Source organism: Schistosoma mansoni, chromosome 2, assembly GCF_000237925.1.
Source record: "Schistosoma mansoni strain Puerto Rico chromosome 2, complete genome".
In the NCBI taxonomy this organism is placed as follows: Eukaryota; Metazoa; Platyhelminthes; class Trematoda; order Strigeidida; family Schistosomatidae; genus Schistosoma; species Schistosoma mansoni.
This window is the reverse complement of record NC_031496.1, coordinates 25851385-25874256: the sequence shown is the minus strand read 5'-3', so window position 1 is coordinate 25874256 and position 22872 is coordinate 25851385. Positions and strand designations below refer to the sequence as shown.

Below are 22872 nucleotides of genomic sequence, written 5' to 3'. Positions count from 1 at the left end.
TTAGTACTATCTAAATAAAGCTCATTATATCCATCTCATCTATCAATTAACTTGTGATTGATTTGCGATTATTTTTATTAAGAATGTATCTGACTTTTTAGACTAAACAAAATGTAATTTTATAGTTGAAATCATGAGTCAATTGAAGGTAGACCACCATGGAAAACCTGGAAGCACTGGACAGCCGTTTCGTCCTATTATGGGACTCCTCAGCAGTGCGCATCCACGACCCCGCACTTGCAAGATTCGAACCCAGGACCTACCAGTCTCGCGCCGGAGCACTTAACCACTAGACCACTGAGCCGGCATCCAACGGTGTTAATGTCTAACTTCAACCAACCCACGAAATTGAGAAACCATTCACCAATGTCTTCAGTTAGTTTATATCTCACAACAGACGTGGTTGAACTCTACTGGTTACTGCTTCTCACTAGAACTCCAGGAAATACCTCATGGAGCCAGTCACTAGTGAGCATATGATCATTATCAGAAGGGGGTTTTGTGGAGATTCTAGTAATTTTATATAGTTGAGATTATGAGTCAATTGAAGCCAGAGGAGTCCCACAATAGGACGAAACGGCCGTCCAGTGCTTCCAGGTTTTTCATGGTGGTCTAGCTTCAATTGACCCATGATCTCAACTATATAAAATTCCATTACTATTTAATTTATCCGAAAAAAATGATTTCTTAGTTTTGTAAGTTAATTGTTTGCTATCAAATCAAGTCTACTTTAGTAACCTCAACTATTGAACTAGTAATATTAATCTGTAAGCTTTACTGAGAATCACTCATAGGTGTTCTTTGTACTAATGTTAAAATATCAAATAACGAATATTTATTCTTAACTTATTCACTCTCTTCAATAGATGTGCAACTGGTGAAAATTGGCAAGAAATTATGCTCGATTGTGCAGCTGGTAAAGAATGTGAAGGTTCTGGAGAATCATGTGGAAGCTCTTATACATATTTATATTTTTCAACATTCAATTTTTTATGCTCATTTATCATGTTAAATTTATTCGTAGCTGTTATTATGGATAATTTTGATTATTTAACTAGAGATTCTTCTATATTGGGTCCACATCATTTAGATGAGTTTGTACGTGTTTGGGCTGAATATGATCCAGGTGCTACGTAAGTTGAATTTTTTTTAATAAAGAAAATGTTCAGTGTGTTTATGAAATTATCTATTTTTTCCATGTATATTATGTTCCAAATCAAGAAAGTAATATCAACACACTTTTTTAAATATTTTACCGGTCGTACAAATTGTGGTTCCATATCAGTTTTAACTTCAGGAATTCTAGTGACTTTGTTAAACGACTTTATTAATTTTTTTATTGTTATTTCACAAATTTCAACGTTGAAGTTCTTTGCCATCAACAGTCATACAAACACACAAACAGATCATTCTGGGATAAAATATCAATATCTTTCTCCAAATTATATTTTTAAAAATTTCATGCAGTTAGTTCCCTTTATGAATTTAAATAAAGACAGAACAAATATTGATGCAGAATAATATGAATTCATTATATTTCGTGGTTTCTCATCAGCTGCTTACAACCAAATATGCATTAGAGTTTTAGCATAAGGGTAATAAATAGGATGGAACGGCTGGCATAAGTGAATGTAAAGGATTGGAATAACAAAAGATCATCAATGATAACTATATATATATGTGCAAGGAAAAGTCAGAGGTTATTAGGTATTAGAATGAAGGGTGGCGTAATAGTTGAGTGGAATTCAAAGACAGATGAGATCAAAAGTGTGATTATTTTAGAGGTAATTAAAACAATTAGGGTGGGTTACGTAATAATTGAATAAAAAAAACAAAAAAAAGGATTACCAGGGTAGTAATAAGTTTATCACTGTCTTTTTTTGAGTGCACAGATCCGGTTTGAGTTTTTTTATCGCGATCGCTTCAGCAAACCGGAGAGCAGTTGTACTTCTTTGTTTACTAATGATTTTAAAGGCATGAGAAATGTCAATGCTGTGCCCGGTGTCGAGTAAATGCCGAGCTATCGCACTGTTGAGAGCCCTGGACCCTTGCAGCCTCAGTTTCTTAGGAACATGTTCAGAAATGCCGACATGCACTCTTCTCTCGGTTCTTCCAATGTATGTGCTTTGGCACGTACATGTAAATTGGTAAATGCAGTTGGAGCTACTGAGAAAAGAGGAATTGTCGATTTTAGTTTGTTTGAGTGAGCAGTTTGTTTCCCACACCGTTGTCAGTTTAGCTGCTGGGTAGGTCGCTTTCAACGCGGAATTAAATCTGTGATTAATTATTCCAGCGATTTCGTCTCCTTTAAAACGTAGGTATAGGAAGCATGTTTTCTTTTCAACTCGATCATACTTTATTCGACGGTTGGTGTTTGCATATTTGTGGATGAATTTCTCTGGATATGCATTTTCACGTAGGCATTTGGTGATTAAAGTCATTTCTTCCTCAAGACACTCATTGGAGCAGATTTTGCGTGCGCGGTCGAAAAGGGTTCGTACAATACCCTTTTTATAACTCATTGGACAGAAACTGTAGTAATTGAGATACAGTCCACTCCAAGTGTTTTTGTGATGAACATATCTTTGTAATGTACCCGCTGGTGTTCGTCTAATTCCAATATCTAGGAAATGGAATTTATCTTCGTCTTCATGTTCCATCGTAAATTCTATATCCTTGTGTGCTTTATTAAACAAACTGAGCAGATTGATGGGGTGTTTGTGATTGTCGCAAACAAGAACGGTGTCATCCATGTATCTGCAGTATAGCGTGGTATTATCGATGGCATGCTTAAGCTTCTTCTGTTCGAGGTTCCCCATAAATATGTCGGCCAGAATTGGACCCAAAGGGCTACCCATGGCTACTCCATCAATTTGACGGTAGAACACATTGTTGAATTTGAATTGTATGTTTTTTGTACACAGAAACAGAAGCTGTTTGAATTCATGGATTGGTAAAGGTAAAAGTTCAGAGTATTCACCTATGATTTCTGCCGTTTCATCTAAGGGTATATTTGTGAAAAGCGATGAGACGTCAAATGAGACCATGAATTTATCAGAAGCATTTATAGTGTCAAACAGCTTCTGTTTCTGTACGTAACCCACCCTAATTGTTTTCAACTACCTCTAAAAATTATTCAATTATTACGTAACCCACCCTAATTGTTTTAATTACCTCTAAAATAATCACACTTTTGATCTCATCTGTCTTTGAATTCCACTCAACTATTACGCCACCCTTCATTCTAATACCTAATAACCTCTGACTTTTCCTTGCACATATATATATAGTTATCATTGATGATCTTTTGTTATTCCAATCCTTTACATTCACTTATGCCAGCCGTTCCATCCTATTTATTACCCTTATGCTAAAACTCTAATGCATATTTGGTTGTAAGCAGCTGATGAGAAACCACGAAATATAATGAATTCATATTATTCTGCATCAATATTTGTTCTGTTTTTATTTATATTTTTAAGCTAAGATGGTGGTTGGAGGTGGTCAACAAGAAACCCTGGACCCGGGTTTCGTACTATTTGGCACTCGTCAGTAAGGTGTACCTACAATCTTGAGGGAATTGGTGCTCCCTGACGAAGTTGATCCTGTAGTGCCGTGCTTCGATAATAGTTCATTTCAATAACCGTTATTATACCAATCTTAACGGTGTATAAAATCAGAAGGCAAAAGGAAGCGGCAACTACATTTTTATTGATAATCGATTCAGACCAGAATGCTGTGGGCACATGAGCAAGTGTAAGCGAGCGAAGCAAAGATGACGCATAGTGGAGATGGCTGGGAAGCCAACTCAAATTAAGCAAGCGTTAATCAACATTTATAGTCGGACAAAAATGAGTGACAGACATATGATGAATAAGATACGAAGTGTACACATATATGCTCATATAAAAGTATAGTGAAGGTCAATAAGCGAATAATGAACAAGATCAAAATATGACTCATGACAGGCGAATTAGCTTGGCCAGTAGCTAGAATAAAGTATATGGGCTTAACATAACAACCGATACTACAATCCCGTGTCACACAGCTTGACAGTCGGAGACGTTACCACTGAGCTATTCAGGCCGCGACTGACCTCCTGTAGGACTGAATGTCAAGCTGGGTGACATGAAATCAAATCCGTCAGGGAGCACCAGTTCCCTCAAGATTACAGGTACACCTTGCTGACAAGTGCCAAGTAGTAGGAAACCCGGGTCCAGGGTTTTCTGTTGACCATCTCCAACCACCATCTTATCTCAACATAATGCACGCAGTGTCGAGCCACCTAGACTAGTGGCAACATTGCAACTTGATCGATAGCATTCGATTAGGAATAAGAAGGACTTGACAAGCATGACATTGATCATCAACCAGTGATCAATCAATCGTGATTACATTTTTAAGCTATCAAATATTTCCTTTTTATGAACAATTCATAGTAGTATATATGAAATCCAATTTGGATTTTCTACAATATACTTAATAGAGAGAACTTGTTTAATATACCAGTATGGTTGTGTTAAAGTCTTGCACCAATAAGTAATAATGTAATGATATCAATCTTATTTTATATTTAGCTATCATTTGTAGGTCTAGGTGGAGATTTTAAAATCAGTTCGTAAAATGCTTTTTTGCCTCTATCAGATGTCCGTAAAATACTTCTTCACGACTAGATATATCTCATTTAGTTTTTAAACTTGATTTAATTATTGTGGTTCATTAGTAAAAACTGATGGATTAAGAACTAAAGTTGTGTGCGTGGTGCATATACTGTAACTGTCTGGATCAAGATGAAGTTCAATGTTCAGTTATTATAACCAACCATACCAGAGTGTTCAACTATTGATATATTTTTATAAAATGACATCATAAGATATTGTACTCACTATTTCAATGAGACAGTAAAACGCCAATAGTTTATAATAATTATATCAAGCCTCTTTCCTCTCTACTGTTGGCATTCGTTTATGTAAAGAAAAGGAGGAAATTTCTAAGACTGAATGCTCAAATGTTTTTTCTGAAAAAAAAATAATAGGGTTCATTATACAATTATTCCTCATAAAAGATGTGTCTATACATATAAGAACTTGTATACAGTTGAGATCTGAACACACATACCAAATATACAAAAGGAGTTAGAAAATCTTGAAGAATATTTGATCAGAAAAAGACCATACATTCCATTCATATGTTTCATCTTGTTTATCTTTCGGTATGACAAGAAGCAAATATATTAAAATCTATATACTCAAACAACAGTACATGAAACTCTAACACATATACTGTGAAACTGATAGATTATGACGACTAGCCTATTAGAAAACGTATACTCTTGAATGTGTTGCTAATTCACTGTCACTTAATTTCACGTACTATTTATTTATGACGTATAAAAAGAGCAACAGAAACTTATTGAAATACTGTACTCAAAGTTATTAGTCCCTTTGATAAGAAGACGAAGATTATCAGAACTATGTGATATATTAACACAATACATTTCCAGCAATCTGATCACACATCATATACTTGTTAAGAACATTTATATATAAAAATAAAAAAGTCAACTAGACTGGAAACGGGTAGGTTAAGAGGAGACGGGGATAGTAATAATAAAATAATAATAGTAATGTGAAAAAAATTTGAAGCCTATTCACTCTGGATAATAAATTAATATTACCAGGATAGGTTTAAGGTGAGAACAAACTGTTTTTGAATACACAAAGGCAGTTTGAATTTTCGTATGGTTAAGGCTTCAATAAACCTTAGTATACGCCCTTTTACACTTTTATACAACACTACAAAACTCGAGTTAAGATAAATCTTATGGCCTCTTTCGATTATATGTTTGGCAATAGAGAATGATGGATGTTTTATCTTATACTCTTATTGGGTCATTTGATTCTATTTGTTTCTCAAACCATTTTGGTACATGTTCACACACCTTAATTTTGAGATCACGATTACTCCACCCTGTGTATGTGTGACCACACACTTATTAAAATTGGTAAGCACAGTGGGATGTGACACGATCGTTTTCATGTCTTTTAGATTTTGGATGAAGCATGAACTTCGTTCTTTCTTTGTTAAATGTTCTTAACAAGTATATTTGTGATCAGATTGTTCGAAATGTATTGCGCTAATATATCGCATAGTTCTGATAATCTTCGTCTTCGTATTACAGACATACTATACACTGAAAAGTCCATATTGTACTATACATATAACATTAAACTAAGCCAATATCATTATTATCACTGAATCTTAATTAATTAATTTTGGATTTTTGTTTAAATTAATAAATTAGATCATGAAATTTGGAAATAACTAAATTGGACTATTTCTAACCACTGTTATTCCTTTATCATAATGTAACATTTCACATGAACAAGTTTCCAATGGTTTAGTTTCTAATTAAACAGTTCAAGTTAGGTAACATAAAAAATAATTATCATTTTTGAATAAGTTAAGGTTGTTAAGTGCAAATCATTTAATCAGAAGGGGTTTTATGGAGATTTCAGTATTTTCATAGTTGAAATCATTAGTCAATTGAAGCTAGACCACCAAGGAGTCCCACAATAGGACGAAACGGTTGTCCAGTGCTTCCAGGTTTTCCTTGATGAACTAGCTTCAATTGACTCATAATTTCAACTATGCAAATCATTTAGCCTATTTTACAGAACTAAGTCAATTTTTAAAAGATAATGAATAAACCAATATTGTATGTTGTAGACATAGTTTTGATGTACATAAATAAAAATGAATACTAACAAAGCATGGTCAGTGAATTTCAGAGTTTCAATTATTCAATGAAAGAAATGATGGTTATTATTATTTTGTTTTGTTCATAAAAAATCTCCATTGAGTTTTAACTTCATAAACAGTAACAATCTACCTGAGCATTTGTAATACAATTAATTATCACGAATGAAACTTTTGGTGTTTCAAACCCCTTTTGGGGTTTTAAAATTTTATATGAAAATTAATTGTAGTCAACTTGAGTAAAGATTCTCACTCTTAGCTAATGACCTGTCATATTCGTAAGATTATATTGCAAACATTTAGTTAGTGAACTTACTTTAATATAAGGGTGAGGATATACTTGAATCTCATTCGCAATTTTGATCTTGCACCTAGTAACCAACCAAAATGAAACGAACATTAATATTTATACTGCCGTAATCCAAGATGGAGGGTATATTTCATTCTCTGTCATTTTTGCTGGTCTACATGAAAAAAAATGTAAAGTTTTCTGTGAAGTAAATACCACTCCATTATGCTACGGACGTGTCAAGTATAGTACACTCAGTCATAATGGAAGAAAAATTGGAAAATACCAAAGTCCATATCTCTATTTAATTCTATAATAAGAAGTATTCCGAAATATTTACAACTGAATGACTGAATAAACAAAAGAGTAACCGTAATTACTGATTACAATACATTTAGATAACTTGATAACACTGAGCTTAATCCCAGTTCAATATTTAAGACATAACGATGTCAAAGTATCATCATAAAAATTTATAAGATCGGTTATTCGCTAGTTCACAAACTAATATCAAACTTTTTATAATAGTACGTTTAGTAGGGTGGCGTATATATATTAGTAAATGAATAAGGGAAAGTAATATACCGGAGCCTTATCAAACGAATAATAAGAGATAATCATGTTGAACCGTTGTATTTCAGTTATGTGCATTAAAAAGCATTAAAACAAGATAAGAAAGTTGTTCTTTGCTTAAAACTGTAAGATAATTTTTCATGTACACGTATATATATTATGAAATATTCCGGTCCATGATTGCAGAGATAAACAAAGTAAGCACGTGAATATGTCTAGTAGTAATTCCGATTACGTCTCTGTATAGATTGATTTTACTATATCATGGAGCGAGATATGAAATAACGTGAGTAATTGAAAAGAAATCTACCTTCTAATGTAATTTAGTTCGTAAAGGGAACAATTAAACTTAATAATCATTAAGAATATTCCCTTATCACCTTACCATTTAGAGGTGATTCAAAGAGCCTTTTATTGAAACGAAGGCTTAAATCAGTCATCAAAAAAACGCATTATGCAGCAAGGGACATTATCAAAGAAAGAACGAAGTTCATGCTTCATCCAAAATCTAAAAGACATGAAAACGATCGTGTCACATCCCACTGTGCTTACCAATTTTAATAAGTGTGTGGTCACACATACACAGGGTGGAGTAATCGTGATCTCAAAATTAAGGTGTGTGAACATGTACCAAAATGGTTTGAGAAACAAATAGAATCAAATGACCCAATAAGAGTATAAGATAAAACATCCATCATTCTCTATTGCCAAACATATAATCGAAAGAGGCCATAAGATTTATCTTAACTCGAGTTTTGTAGTGTTGTATAAAAGTGTAAAAGGGCGTATACTAAGGTTTATTGAAGCCTTAACCATACGAAAATTCAAACTGCCTTTGTGTATTCAAAAACAGTTTGTTCTCACCTTAAACCTATCCTGGTAATATTAATTTATTATCCAGAGTGAATAGGCTTCAAATTTTTTCACATTACTATTGTTATTTTATTATTACTATCCCCGTCTCCTCTTAACCTACCCGTTTCCAGTCTAGTTGACTTTTTTATTTTTATATATAAATGTTCTTAACAAGTATATGATGTGTGATCAGATTGCTGGAAATGTATTGTGCTAATATATCACATAGTTCTGATAATCTTCGTCTTCTTATCAAAGAGACTAATAACTTTGAGTACAGTATTTCAATAAGTTTCTGTTGCTCTTTTTATACGTCATAAATAAATAGTACGTGAAATTAAGTGACAGTGAATTAGCAACACATTCAAGAGTATACGTTTTCTAATAGGCTAGTCGTCATAATCTATCAGTTTCACAGTATATGTGTTAGAGTTTCATGTACTGTTGTTTGAGTATATAGATTTTAATATATTTGCTTCTTGTCATACCGAAAGATAAACAAGATGAAACATATGAATGGAATGTATGGTCTTTTTCTGATCAAATATTCTTCAAGATTTTCTAAATTCTTTTGTATATTTAGTATGTGTGTTCGAAATCTATTGCGCTAATATACCAATACATAGTTCTGATAATCATCGTCTTCTTATTACACTATCGAAATATTTCAGTGTTTGGTCAGTAAAAAAATGTTTTGTTATAACTGAAGGCTTAGAAAATAGTATTTAAACATAAATCTGTATTCATTATCTAGATTTATATACATCAACATTCACAGGAATACGACAGAATGACTCTAAATTATGCATTGTCATTGCTGTATAATTTAGTACAAAAATGGTACGTGGGCTGATTAGTTTTATTTTCCACAGAATGATCAGCCTATATGCATTCAACTATAAGAAAGATAGGAAACACCAATCATAAAATCATTTAACTATAAAGAAAAAATTTGATGTCTAGCATGATTCACAGTAGAAATAGTTACATGATTGACTGAAGATAGATTACCAGTGGGTCTTGAAAAAATACCATCAGTCACTAGTAGTCTGATGGCATATAAATGCATAAGTTTGAATCCGATGAACACAATAAAACAGCTTACAATTAGAAAACAACCTAATATTGACTATCTCCAACTACTTAAAATAAAACTGATATCGTTATCTTGATAGTTTCACATTAATTTCTGTATGAAGGAATAACGCAGAACTTATGAATCTCCTTTTTATTTGATTGGATCTTTATTTAATAGAGGTCTTATTCATCATCGTGATGTGTATGAAATGCTTAGAAATATGGAACCACCAGTTGGATTTGGTAAAAATTGTCCATATCGTTTAGCTTATCGAGTAAGTTTTCTACCATTTTGTTTTGTTCTTATTTGTTTACCTTTGTTTTGTTTTGTTTTTGTTTATTTAGGATGTAATAATTCAAAAAAAAAGGTTTATGTTTATTCCTAAAAAAATATCAGGGGGATAATGACAAATTTGGTCAATGTTTGACATTTATATATTTCTGTTACTTTTTCTTATTCCTTATTGAATCTTATTTAACTCTTAACTGAATCACATTCATAAAATCAGCAACTTTCATTGATAGATATAGATTATTATAAGAGTGAGATTATGAAAACAAACAAGTAACCCTTTTTTCAATCATTTAAATTTGTTTAAATCAATTGTGTATAGAAACAAATCAAGCATATTCACATGATATATCAAGAAAAACTATTGTCGAATTCGTAGTGAAAACTATCTGAATAATTAACGGAAAAGAGAGAGAGAGGGTGAGGGAGGGGAAGAGTTAGGTAGTTGCCAGTTTCCTTTTTACTGACGTAATACAATTAGCTATTAATCATAAGGTTCTGTTTTTTGTTTTTATTTCTGTAAAAAAGAAAAAAATATGTCAGTTCAGTTTCAATTCTTATCCACGTAGAATACGTATATATATAAAATAAAAGATAAAGAATTTATGATTGTAAATACTGATTCAAGTGAATGATCAAATTTGCTTCAATTATCAGATGATTTTATAATTGATAACTTCAAAAAGAAGTAGAATTTTTGTTCTATAGGTTACTTTTATTGATAACTATCTTGACAACTATCCTATCCAAATAGTAGGTTATATTATTATTGTTGTTGTTGAAACGGTTTGACTATATAAATGAAAACTTATCATTATAAACTTGTCAAACAAATAACCAAAGGTGGATAGTGGCTAACAGTGGAATCTAGGACGCGCGTTTCGTCCTATTTGGGACTCGTCAGCTGGATGTATCTGCATCTTAGAGTTGATGTTCACTCTGTCAAACAAATGATAGTATGTATAGAGTATTTTCAGTTAAATACACTATAAAACTAATAAGAGAATGTTTTAAGACATCATGCTTTATAATGATTTGGATCCTTTTTCTATAATATCATTATGATAGATAAAATTAGCTGGGAACACTAGCGCATCTACTTGAAGACAATACAAATGTTTTAGATTACTTTTATTAAGTTTCTATCACAGTATATAATATTGGTTAGTTGTATTGTGTTTGTGAACTGGATGGTTTATTTGTCTAGACAACATCATTGAGAAGTAAATTTTGTCGGATTAATTGATACAAGTGTAATCAGTATGTTATTATCCTATTGAATGTGATTGATTGCTTTTTATAACTGTTTATATCTATTAGCATCGACTGTCACGTTAATTCAGTTTAGAAAGGATAGGAGGCTTATTAGCCTGTAGTAGTCCTGAAAATGATAGTCTCTCATTTGATCCAACATTCTTTTGAAAGAGTCAACATATGAAGCTTCAATCGCGTGTTGAAGTAATGAATTCCACTCGTCGATGATTCGAAAGAAAAGTCAATAGTCAGCTGACAAATAATTTGTTCTAAGCTTGAGAACTTTCTTGGAATGTCCTCGTTAATTCTCTGTTATGAAAACCAAACGAAAAAAAAACATAACAATCGTAAAATAATTTATAAGTAATTAAGGTATTAAGGCATAAAGGCTTAACTTTTCATTTAAACTTCGAAAATTAATTTTTTCTTCTAAATTTAGGGAGACAAATTGTTTTTAGTTAACTTTTTTTTAAAGTTTTTTTTCAACTTTATTCACTGTTGTGAAAAATAATTTATGCGATGATTATGGTTTAGTGAAATACTTTAAACAAAATACAATCAAAGCTATTTTAAAATCAGGCGGAAAGTTTCATATACTTTGATGGTCGATCTGAGTATTATTTATTTAAACACATAAATATTGGTACAAAGGGGCACCGAATACATATGCGCCACACAAATCTCATTTCATTTATGTGCAAACTGTGATACTGCCCAAGTGCCCAAACCGAAGCAGGTGGTTTCCTTAGGGGACCACACCCGGAGCCTTCGACCTAAAGGTCTGATCCACAAGGCAGTGAAGCATCGTAAGGAGATGCAGTCCCATGGTAGCCGGTGACCAACGATCGGTTCATACGCCATTTGTTCCCTCAGGATACTGGAGCCCATGTGCACTATTGGTTTAGAATCAGGGTTTTCCAACTCTCCCAGGTGGACTCGCTGTATCCACCAATCCGCTTGAAGCACCGGACATTCGCTTTTCGTCCTCTCAATTTCGTAAACAACAGTAATGCCACGAGAAGGCAGTGAGTAGGAATTCTGTGGCAAAGGCTATATACGCGTGGCCATGTGAGAGCGTTTCGAGAGGGAGAGCGGACTCTCTTCACTCTCGGCCGTACCAGGGCATTCGGGGGCACATTTGAGTATTGTAAACATTTATATTTATATATAAATATAAATCATAAATTTATATTTTGGGCAAATACCTACTTATTGAAGTTATATATTAGTGTGAGGAATTAGGATTTCGATTTACAGTTGAACGTTAAGGTTAGAAATTACATTCAATGTTTTCATCACGAACAGACATCAGTTATGATGCTGAAATGGTATTTAACCAAACGTCTGGGGTAATTTCGCGCTCAAGATTCAAGACTCGATGTCTTAAATCTGATTGGTTCGTCTATAAATTATAGTCTCACCAAAAAAAAACAGTCTAACTAAGTTGTCTTCTAGTTTCGTTAGTTTCAATGATATCTATCTTTGAAGTTCGTACTAAGTGATAAAAGATCTTTGATTTTTGTAATAAAGTTTATTTCGATAAACAATCACTATAGTACTTATACATTTAGATGCTTAACTATCTTTAATGTTATTTAACTCGTAAAAAACATTGTCAAATATATCTGAAAGTTGATGAACTTTAATATAAAATTTTTAGCATTGATTGTGCAAAATCACAATAAATTTTTCTTTATTCATGCATTCAAATTATAACTATTCAAAAAACTGTATTCAAAAATATTTTTTACAACGGTCAATATCTTTTAATCGTCGTCATTGGCGAAAGTTTAGTTCATGCACTAAAACAATTTCGTCTTTTTTTTCCAGCAAACATTGAATGAAAGAATTTCAATAAGGTCCCTATTTTCATTATTTTTTTTCAAAGACTGAAGAATATTCTAACAAGTAGAGTGTTTGAGTTTGAGATTTATAGTATCTAACATTACATTAGGTTGAATGCTTTTCATAATATCGTGTAAGTACACACAATTACGATTCATTATTATTGGGTTCATATAAATCTAAAACTGGAATGTTTACTGTAATATCAGCACATTTGGAAGAAAGATGCTCAAAACATTTAACTTTCCAAAGATGAATAGTGGCTAGCAGTGAAATACAGGATGCGCGTCAAGTTCTATTTGCGACTCATCAGATGGATGTACCTGCATCCAAGAGTTGATGTTCACTCTGGGACTCGAACTCAGTACCATTCGCTTCAAACACCATCGCGTTATCCACTCAGGCACTGAGTCCTGATAGCCACTTGCTTATGCAACGGGATGAAGTTTAAATTCACTTGGTATTGTCTGCTTGTATCTCCCCATTGATGTTTAGGACTGCAACTGGTCAGTCAGGACTCAGTAGTTGAGTGGATAACGCGATGACGTTTACAACTGAAGGTACTGGGTTCGAGTCCAAGAGTGAATATCAACTCTGAGTTGCAGGTACATCCAGCTGACGAGTCCCAAATATGGCGAAGCACGCGTCCTGGATTCCACTGCTAGCCACTATCCATCTTCGCTTATAATACTTGTGAATTAAGGCTATATCGAGGCAATACGCACAGTATGTACATATACCAATAGGAGACTGACCAGTTGCAGTCGTAAACATCAATGGGAAGATTCAAACAAACAATGCTAAGTGAATTGTATCAATAAGGCGTAAGTATGTAGAGAGTAAATTTTAGCTAAAGTTAACGTATCTTACTTGAATATGGTAGAATAAATCACAAAAGCACATAGAAGCAACTGGACATGGAAGTTTAACTTCTATGAATACAGAAAACAATATTTTGCCTACGAAATTTACTTGAGGCTTAGCGAGGGTGCTGTTAATCTAGTGGCTTTTGACAGTCAATTACAAAGCGCATTAGATGTTAGATCACCTTTGATTTCTAAGTTCATCTAAAATGATCTTTTACAAGCAGAATTATTAGATTCCTAATTCTGAGAATTGTTGATATTTTCTACGAAGTACTGATCAAAATGGACGTTTTAAACTGGGGTTTTATTGTTTTTTGTTCAGAAAATCGAGTATTTTGTCAACAAATTTCCCAATACAAAGTTAATAGGATTTCAGTATAGATATTATTTTGCTTTGCTTATTTAAATGTAAAGTAAGACCATTATAATATTTACAACACCTAAATCCCAGGGTAATCTATCCTATCAAAACGGGTTACATAATTAAGATCACATCGTTTAATAGGAGTTTTTCATCATATATATAAACATAATTTTTACTATACTATTTGTGTTAAGGAATGTTATGCAGACTCACCTAATTCATGGGTGGAAGGTTAAAAGAAGGTTTTTAAAATAGTATCAGTATCAGATAAATCACTGATGAATACTTCATATCAAATTGTCTCTATACACTGAAACTATACAAAACTTTTTATTTTATTTTTACATATATTCTATTTTTATAGAAATTAATTCGAATGAATATGCCAGTAGATGAAAATGGTTGTGTTCATTTTACAACTACACTATTAGCTTTAATACGTGAATCATTAGGTATTAAAACAGGACCAACTGAGATAATGGATCAACGTGATATGGAATTAAAAGAAACAATTTGTAAATTATGGCCTGTTCATGGAAAGAAAATGCTTAATTTACTTGTACCTCCAGATTCAGGTAATGAAAAGTTCAACTATATTCGTGAAAGTATAATAATGAAGTTGTTATATTATAGTTTTCTTTTTCAGTAATAAATGATTATATATTAGTGTGAGCTGATTTCCTTTGTTGTTTTGTCTTTTCATTTAAAGTCTGGTTCGATGATGAATGTAGTCAGATGTAAATAGTTTAATTTACAATTGAATTAAAATAAAGGATTTTGGGTGAGGCTACAATTTATGAACGACTTTTGAACAATGCTAAAATGACCTAGGAATGTCCACCTATTTGATAGGGTTAAATGAAGGCTATAGGTTAGTGTGTGAAATTAGGATTAAGATTTACAGTTGAACGTCGGGATTAGGATTTAGAACTAATATTTTCATCACGAACTGACATCAGCTCTAATGTCAAAATGATATTTAACCAAACGAGTGGATGAACTTCGCGCCAAATTTATGATCTACTATCTTAAATCTGATTGGTTCGTCCATAAATTATAGTTTCGCCCCTGATTTACACAGATTTCGCCAGCTAATCAATCAGCCAACCAAAGTTATTATAAAAAACACAAAATCTTCTAAAAACCTTTTTGAAAACACCTCATCTCTTTCAGAAATCATCAAAGTTCTATAATCATGTGGTAATCATGAAGAGCTTGGTAGAAAATAGAATTCGAATGTACAATAACAACTTATTACTTACGTTATAAATATTGATTGAATGAATTACAAACTTTAGATAAGAAAAAGAGAGAATTCAGTGAAGAAAATTTTTTTTCCCGACGGAATCATTTACTTTAGCTGTACATTGGTATATAATTATAATGAAGTTTCACTACCTAGATTCAACTTAATAATTTCAAATAAACTGAGCATTCAGTTATTTATTTTTTTTATAATAAAGTGACATATCTGTAAGCTCTGAATGAGTAGTAAGTGAAATGTTGGACGTTTCACTACTTAAATGTATATGTTTCCTCAGCAACAACAACAACAACAACAAGAAAAAATTAACCAATATATGTATGTAATTAGTTAGCACACGTTTAAATAATAAAGTGGAATAAAGTTGTGGTGGTTGATATTCGATATTATCCTTAAACCTCGTATATTGTTCGTCCTGATAACCGTTACTAGATAACGTACTAACGGTGTATAAACCAGAAGGCGAATACGAAGGGTTGATTGCCCTTATTATTTGGACCACACACAGATATCCAAATATTACAGGCACGTTAAGCAAGCATGAAAGAGCAGTGCCGCAAAGCAGATGATTGAGAGAGAGTTGAATGAGCGAGTACAATAAAGTACCGTGCAGTGCAGTGAACAGGATTAAGATGTACATATATACAAGTGGAAAAGCATGAATCATCGAATCAATTAAGCGATTAATAGTAAGGCTAGCGGAATGAATACATGTGTAAGCAGTAAGCAATGCTCAAGCGTACATAATAAAGGTACAATAGTATAGATAGGTTGTTGTTGTACGAATGACTATCCGTAAAATAAGTTAACAAAAGGGCTCAAACTCAATTGTATGTGAGCTGCTATAAAGTCAAATATTTAATACAATCTAAACAAAGAAATCTAATCAAGTCATTTTATTAATTTCATCCAGTTAATAATCTATTCTTTTAAGTAGTAATTTACATGAAGTCTATTCATTAGGATATTATGAAAATGTTATTTTATTTTCACATCGTGTTGTTTACTTGTATCTTCCGATTGTTATTTTGGACTGCACTTGATCAGTCTCTTGTTGGTATATGTGCATCCTATGCGGACTGTCTCGATATTGCCTGAAGTCACAAGCTTTATAAGCAATGATGGATGGTGGCTAGCATTGGAATCCAGGACGCGCGTTTCGTCCTATTCGGGACTCGTCAGCCGGATGTACACGCATCTCAGAGTTGATGTTCACTCTGAAACTCGAAACCAGTACCGTTCACTTCAAACGCCATCGCAAATAGGATGAAATGTGCGTCCTGGATTCCACTACCAGCCACTATCCATCATTGCTTATATTATTTTATTATTATAATTATCAATAAGAAATTTACTATTCATATTATCTATATTATCTATATTCATAGAACTTGTCTACCACAAAATGACTGTTGGTAAAATATATGCAAGTTATCTTATGATTGAAAATTGGAGAGCAACACGAGCATTTCAGGGTAAAGGTGGAACTTCTGTAAGTTTCGATTTATATTATTTGTATTACTGTTTTATCATTCTGAATGATATATATAATGAATATTCCATTTTATCTGAAAACATAAGAGATGAATTGTGATCTAATCTTAAATTCTTTGTGTAAATTGACATTTCCAAATTAGACTAATATTGACATGAATTATGATTTAGAAATTGGTTGTGTTTAAAGTTTTCTTAAAGATAGAAGATCAATTGACTGTATATCGATAGCTTCGAATGTATTTTATCAATTTACCGAAATGAAGCTTTCTTAAGGAGTTAACTAAGCAAATCTTTTGCCTTTTATTAGCATTGATTAGGCAATGAAATATATTACAGCATGTCTATAGACGGTAACTTAATCTGATATTTCAATCTACTAGGAATTCGCAGTCAAATTCAATTTCTTGAACTTAAGAATTCCATTTTTTTCAAAGATAGATAATAAGTTCCTAAGTAAATAAAGGTACCAGATGCGTCTCAAAATTTTTTACCTATTAATTCGTAGTTATGTGTTAATTTTGTTACTTTAAGCTGACATGTCTCGCTGTAACTAATTTCATTGAATGATCTGATTTAATTGTTTTTAATTATTTGATCTGATCAACTAAAAAAATTGCATAATACTTAATTGATGGTATCTATTGGATCACCTTTAGAAGATATCTGTGATAAGGTTCCCATTAAAGCAGGTTAATAAGAACAAATTCATATTTTTTAAACAATAAATCTGAGGTGAATGAGTTTCTTCAGTTAGAAATAGTCTAACTAGTGTTTGAAAACGACAGAGACTGCGTCCCGGTTTTCTGTTGCTTACTTAATGGTTCGTGGCGACGGTTGCATTAAAAGCTGATGGGATTATGAAGTTATTTTTGTTTGAATGATTAATTTGGTATTTTCAAAGTTTGTTTTTGATTTTCAATAATAATCATAGCTGCTGTGAATTACTGAAATTTTGAATTAGATACCATAATAATTAACTATAACTAAAGTTATCGTTTCTCAATCTGTTGACCTATAATGTAAGCCTTATTGATTAAATCAATCATCTGCAAACAATCTTCTTTTACTCATAATAACAATAATGATAATCAATCTGAATGAGATCCAGTATATCATTACAGTAACGACTTGTACAATATTGTAATAATCCCTATATTCTATCTTTTCGATTTGGGAATTTCCAAAGATAGTTTGCATTAAACCCTTTTTAAACGCTGATTAGCATGTATTTACCACTAACTACAAACGAATTAGGATATTATTACTTTAATGAAAAGTGGTGGTAAATAAATTTTTTCTTAAAATGTTTGTCTAACATCTTATTGGTTAGTTTATAACTGAATATGGGTACTTCAGACAGTCAACATGAGTACATCATTTAATTTAATAACTAAAAAGACAGAAAAAAATCTTTTTCAATAGTTGTGCAGTTAAAAAACAAACAAGTGATCCAGTGTGACAATCAGTTCAGTATTTCATCTGTTCAATATATTGTGTAAAGTGATATTTTCATCCGTTTTGATTTTTAACTCCTAGGAAAAGCATGTCTTCAGAATACTGTCGTTTTTTTAATCTAAATCAAATCACTTCTGTTTCTGAACAAAGTTCTCAAACTATCCCATTTTTTATATAGTTGAGATCATGAGTCAATTGAAGCTAGACCACCATGGGAAACCTGGAAGCACTGGATGGCCGTTTCGTCCTATTGTGAGACTCCTCAGAAGTGCGCATCCACGATCCCGCCTCGCGAGATACAAATCCAGGACCTACCAGTCTCGAGCCAGAGCACTTAACCGATAGACCGCTGAGCCGGTATCCTATTTTTGACACTTTCATTTGAAAAAACCAATCTTAAAAATACTAAGTAAAATAATATTTTAGACAGTCACTTTTATTTGCCAACTACATCTGACACACTGAAAGAATACCATTCTATGATGACATTTCAAAACAATAGTCTTTCAATTAAAAGTTTATAGTTCCGTTGACATTGATATGACAATTGATAATCTTTCGTGACCAATTATTGCTTTTATATGAATACTGAAGTCTTTTAAAAACAATCTCAAATAGTTTAATAACTATCATTCATTTCTGAATATTTGAATCAACATCCATGAAGAAGCAACTCAGATATTGTTTTAAAAATATCATTCTGTAGTTTTTTTCTTATTGACTAAAATAAAGAAAAGCATCTAATACTATTTTAAATTTTCATTGAAATTAGAAATCTGCCAGTATATTGGCACGATTTTTTGGTGCAGTAAAACAAAATGCTCATCATCCAAATGTTAATTCTGAAACAGAAGATGAAAGAGGAAGGTGAGTAGAAGTTATTACTCTCGTTTTTTTATTGGTTCTTTCAGGTTTTTGTTAATTATCTAGTTCTGATTGATTTGGACACAAGTTGTGTCTTTATTTTTTAGTAATGGATAGTGAATATAGTTTAGTTTTATTAACGTTACTAAAGTTAGAAAACCATTGAAAACCTGGAGGTACTGTACGGCTGTTTCTTCTAGGTATGAGACTCCTTACTAGCGCCCATCCATGACCTCTCAATTAGCAATGAAACTCAGGCCCTTCGGTTTTGCACATGAGCCTTTAACCAATAGATCACTGATTCACCATCGAACGGTATTTAATTTTAATTTCAAACAATCCACGATATTACGCAGCCGTCTGAAATTATCTACAGTGAACACCTTCCTGACATACTACAGGATTGAACCCCATTAACCACGGCTTCTCATTAGAAATGCTGAAATTTTATTCAAAAGTAGCCGCAAGTGATAGAATGACATTTGTTTTTTCCTATAAAATGGATAAATTCGAACTGGTTTTTCTGACTGATCGTTATTAGCATACAGTCTAAAACGTCACTATTTTTTATCAAATCTAGATTTAAAACAGCTATGATCGTTTATTGCATTATCATTTAAATTTACCTTACTATGGCTACAGTTTTTGTTTGTATTAATTAATTATCCACTGGTACTGACACCAAACTTCTGGAAGGTATGGTAGTATTAAATACCTTCAATAATCTCTTACTAGCCATCGTTTATATTCATTTCTTTGTTAAGAAAAGTAATCACAAGAACTCTTTATTCCTCTGACTTGCAATTTACTCCATTAGATAGGTATTAAAATTTGAAAAATTCCCATATTGTAATTTAGAACAACATATATAAGCGAACAATATTGTTTTCGATTAGATCTTCATCAGGCTATACTCTAATATACAGTAATATTTATATGCATATACGAAATTATTAAACCAATCAAGGCAGTTTATGAGTCAATGATAACAGTGGAACAGATTACATAACAAATAATAATAATAAGTGAAAAGTACAAATTGGTAGTGTAATGACAGGTGTACTGGTTGTGATAAGAATAATAAAGGCTTGAATCAATGTCACATAATAGGAAAATAGGTCAATGATTAGAAAAATATAGACACTGAAATAACATTCATAGAAATTATACGATTAAGTAATAAGAAATGTTCAGATAGTTGGACCGTGAAGCGAATATTTGAAGAAATAAATCAATAAATAATTGGTAGAGGGGTGAAGAAAAACAAACGAAGAAAGAGTATGGAAAATAAAATTATTTATTAAGGCCAAGGGAGAGATAAGGGTGTTACAGATTTCTTATGAACACAAAAACTTGGATAGTTGGATCGAATTCCTATAGCTTCTGCTATGTGTAAGAGACGAGATCGAACCCCATAAGGAAAACTAGTAGGAATACGATAAATAACTTTGAATGCCCGATTTCTGTTAACTTTATGACCGCTATCGATCAAGTGTGAAAGAACCGAGCTCCGTATCGACTTGACAATACCTTTTCCTAACTACGAAGGGAGGTGTTCACTAACTCTTCGGTTCAGTTGTCTGGTAGTGCTCCCAATATAGCTTTCTCCACAGGAGCAGCTGAATTCATAAATACACATAAAAGTGGCATAACCAGGTAACTTATCCTTTAGTTAGGAATCACCATAGATCGGGTCGAGTACGATAGACAGAGGTCGGCTGGATTAAACGTTCTCTTCACTGCTCTAGTCAGTCTATCCCGTAGTACATCACCAGCTGAATCGCCGTTGAATTGCAGTTTCAGGACTCATAAACTGCCTTGATTGGTTCAATAATTTCGTATATGCATATAAATATTACTGTATATTATAGTAAAGCCTGATGAGAATCTAATCGAAAACAATATTGTTCGCTTATATAGGTATTAAAATATCAAACCTTAACCTACCACATTTTAAAAAACTCAAACAGTACATAACTACGATATTTTTCTCCATAAAATAACGCTTTACCGATATGAGAAATCACAATAATCAACAAGTTAAAAGTGAATATACGATAAGAACCGTAGAAATATTTTGAAAAAATACCTATTTAATAAATGATCATCAAACATATGCAAAGTCATTCATCGAATACAAAATATGTAAATTTCATACATTTCCCCATAATACCTCACCTTAACAGCAATTCTTACCTGAGAAATGACCGTAACGATGAAATATAGGATTCATTTCGGGTTTGTTTGAATTTCGGTAAATTCTTTCTTTCTAATGTCCATGTTGCCTATCAATTATAATTGAAAAAGTGTAACCACTAAAATTCCCACGACGTGAAGCAAGAACATAAAGACTAGTATAAGTGAAAATTTGCTCACCCCAGAAAATACGACAACCCTAGTTGAAAATACACTACTTTATATATTGATTCATGCAATCATTTGATTATAATTTAAGAAAGTCACATTTACGAAATTATAGTTAAACCGCGGGGTATATGTCACGTTTAATATCGTTCAGTATAACTTAATACAAATAATATCGTACGTTTTGTATTGGTTGTTTGAATATTCTCATTAAAGTTCAGAACTGTAATTGATCAATCTCTTATTGGCATATTTGCATCCTGTAAAGATTGCCTCGATATTACGTTAAGTCACAGGCATTATAAGCAGAGATGATGGTTGCTAGCAGTAGAGCCAGAACACGTATTTCGTAATATTTTGGACTCGATGGTTGGATGTACTCGTATACCAGAACTGATGTTCACTCCAGGACTCGAACCCCGTAATTTCCACTTCAAACTGGTTTCGAGTCCTGGAGTGAACATTAATTCTGGGGTGCAAGTACATCCAGCTGACGAGTCCTAAATATGGCGAAATACGTGTTCTGATTCTATTGATAGCCACCACCATATCTGCTTATCTAGAATAACATATTTTGAATGAACATCACACTAAAATAATGTTATACTGAATAGAATAGCACACTGAGAATAAAACAATTACCACACCGAATATTCTTTATACTGAGTTACAAGAATCTGATATATTATTAAACATTCTGCTATTTCGTCTACTCTGTTTTCATAGTGACGACTGTCTTATTTTTACGTAATTGTGTCAAGCAGTAGATTTGATCTTCAGTTGCATTATAGATATGAGGCCTTCAGTAGCATAATTTGGCTAAAATATTTATCTTCTCCATTTCATTTCAAATGAATTTAACTAAGGTTATGATTACTAAAGAAGAAAATCGTCCTTTACTTGTATTAAAATTGAAATTCTTTGTAAGAGAACATTCATGGTTAGTTAGGCTTCTTTCTGTCTTACAAGTTGACTATCAATCTTTAGAAGTCAACATTATTGGAGGAATCATTTCAATGAAGTTTGTGACTTGATGTATGTTGAATAAATTTTCGAACTTTATTGAAAAATTATTTCAAAACCTCACAGCAATACAAGCAAAATGGATAATGGATAGCAGTGGAATCCAGGATGCGCGTCACTTCGTCCTACTTGGGACTCGTCAGATGAATGTACCTGCATCTCAAAGTTGATGTCCACTCTGGGACTCGAAGCCAGTAACTTTCGCTTCAAACGCCATCGCGTTATCCACTC

At 32.5% G+C, this 22872-nt stretch overlaps 1 protein-coding gene across 1 annotated transcript in view; it reads left to right on the top strand.

Moving 5' to 3' along the window:
• The window catches only part of Smp_004730 (voltage-dependent calcium channel), a gene marked incomplete at both ends in the record, with an annotated part of 129847 nt that extends 115024 nt beyond the window's left edge, over positions 1-14823 (top strand). Inside the window, 2 exons of the mRNA XM_018796213.1 lie at positions 9733-9828; positions 14539-14823. Of these exons, the coding sequence (XP_018650448.1) occupies positions 9733-9828; positions 14539-14823 (381 nt within the window). The remainder of the gene's footprint in view (positions 1-9732; positions 9829-14538) is intronic.
• Between the last annotated feature and the right edge of the window lie 8049 nt (positions 14824-22872).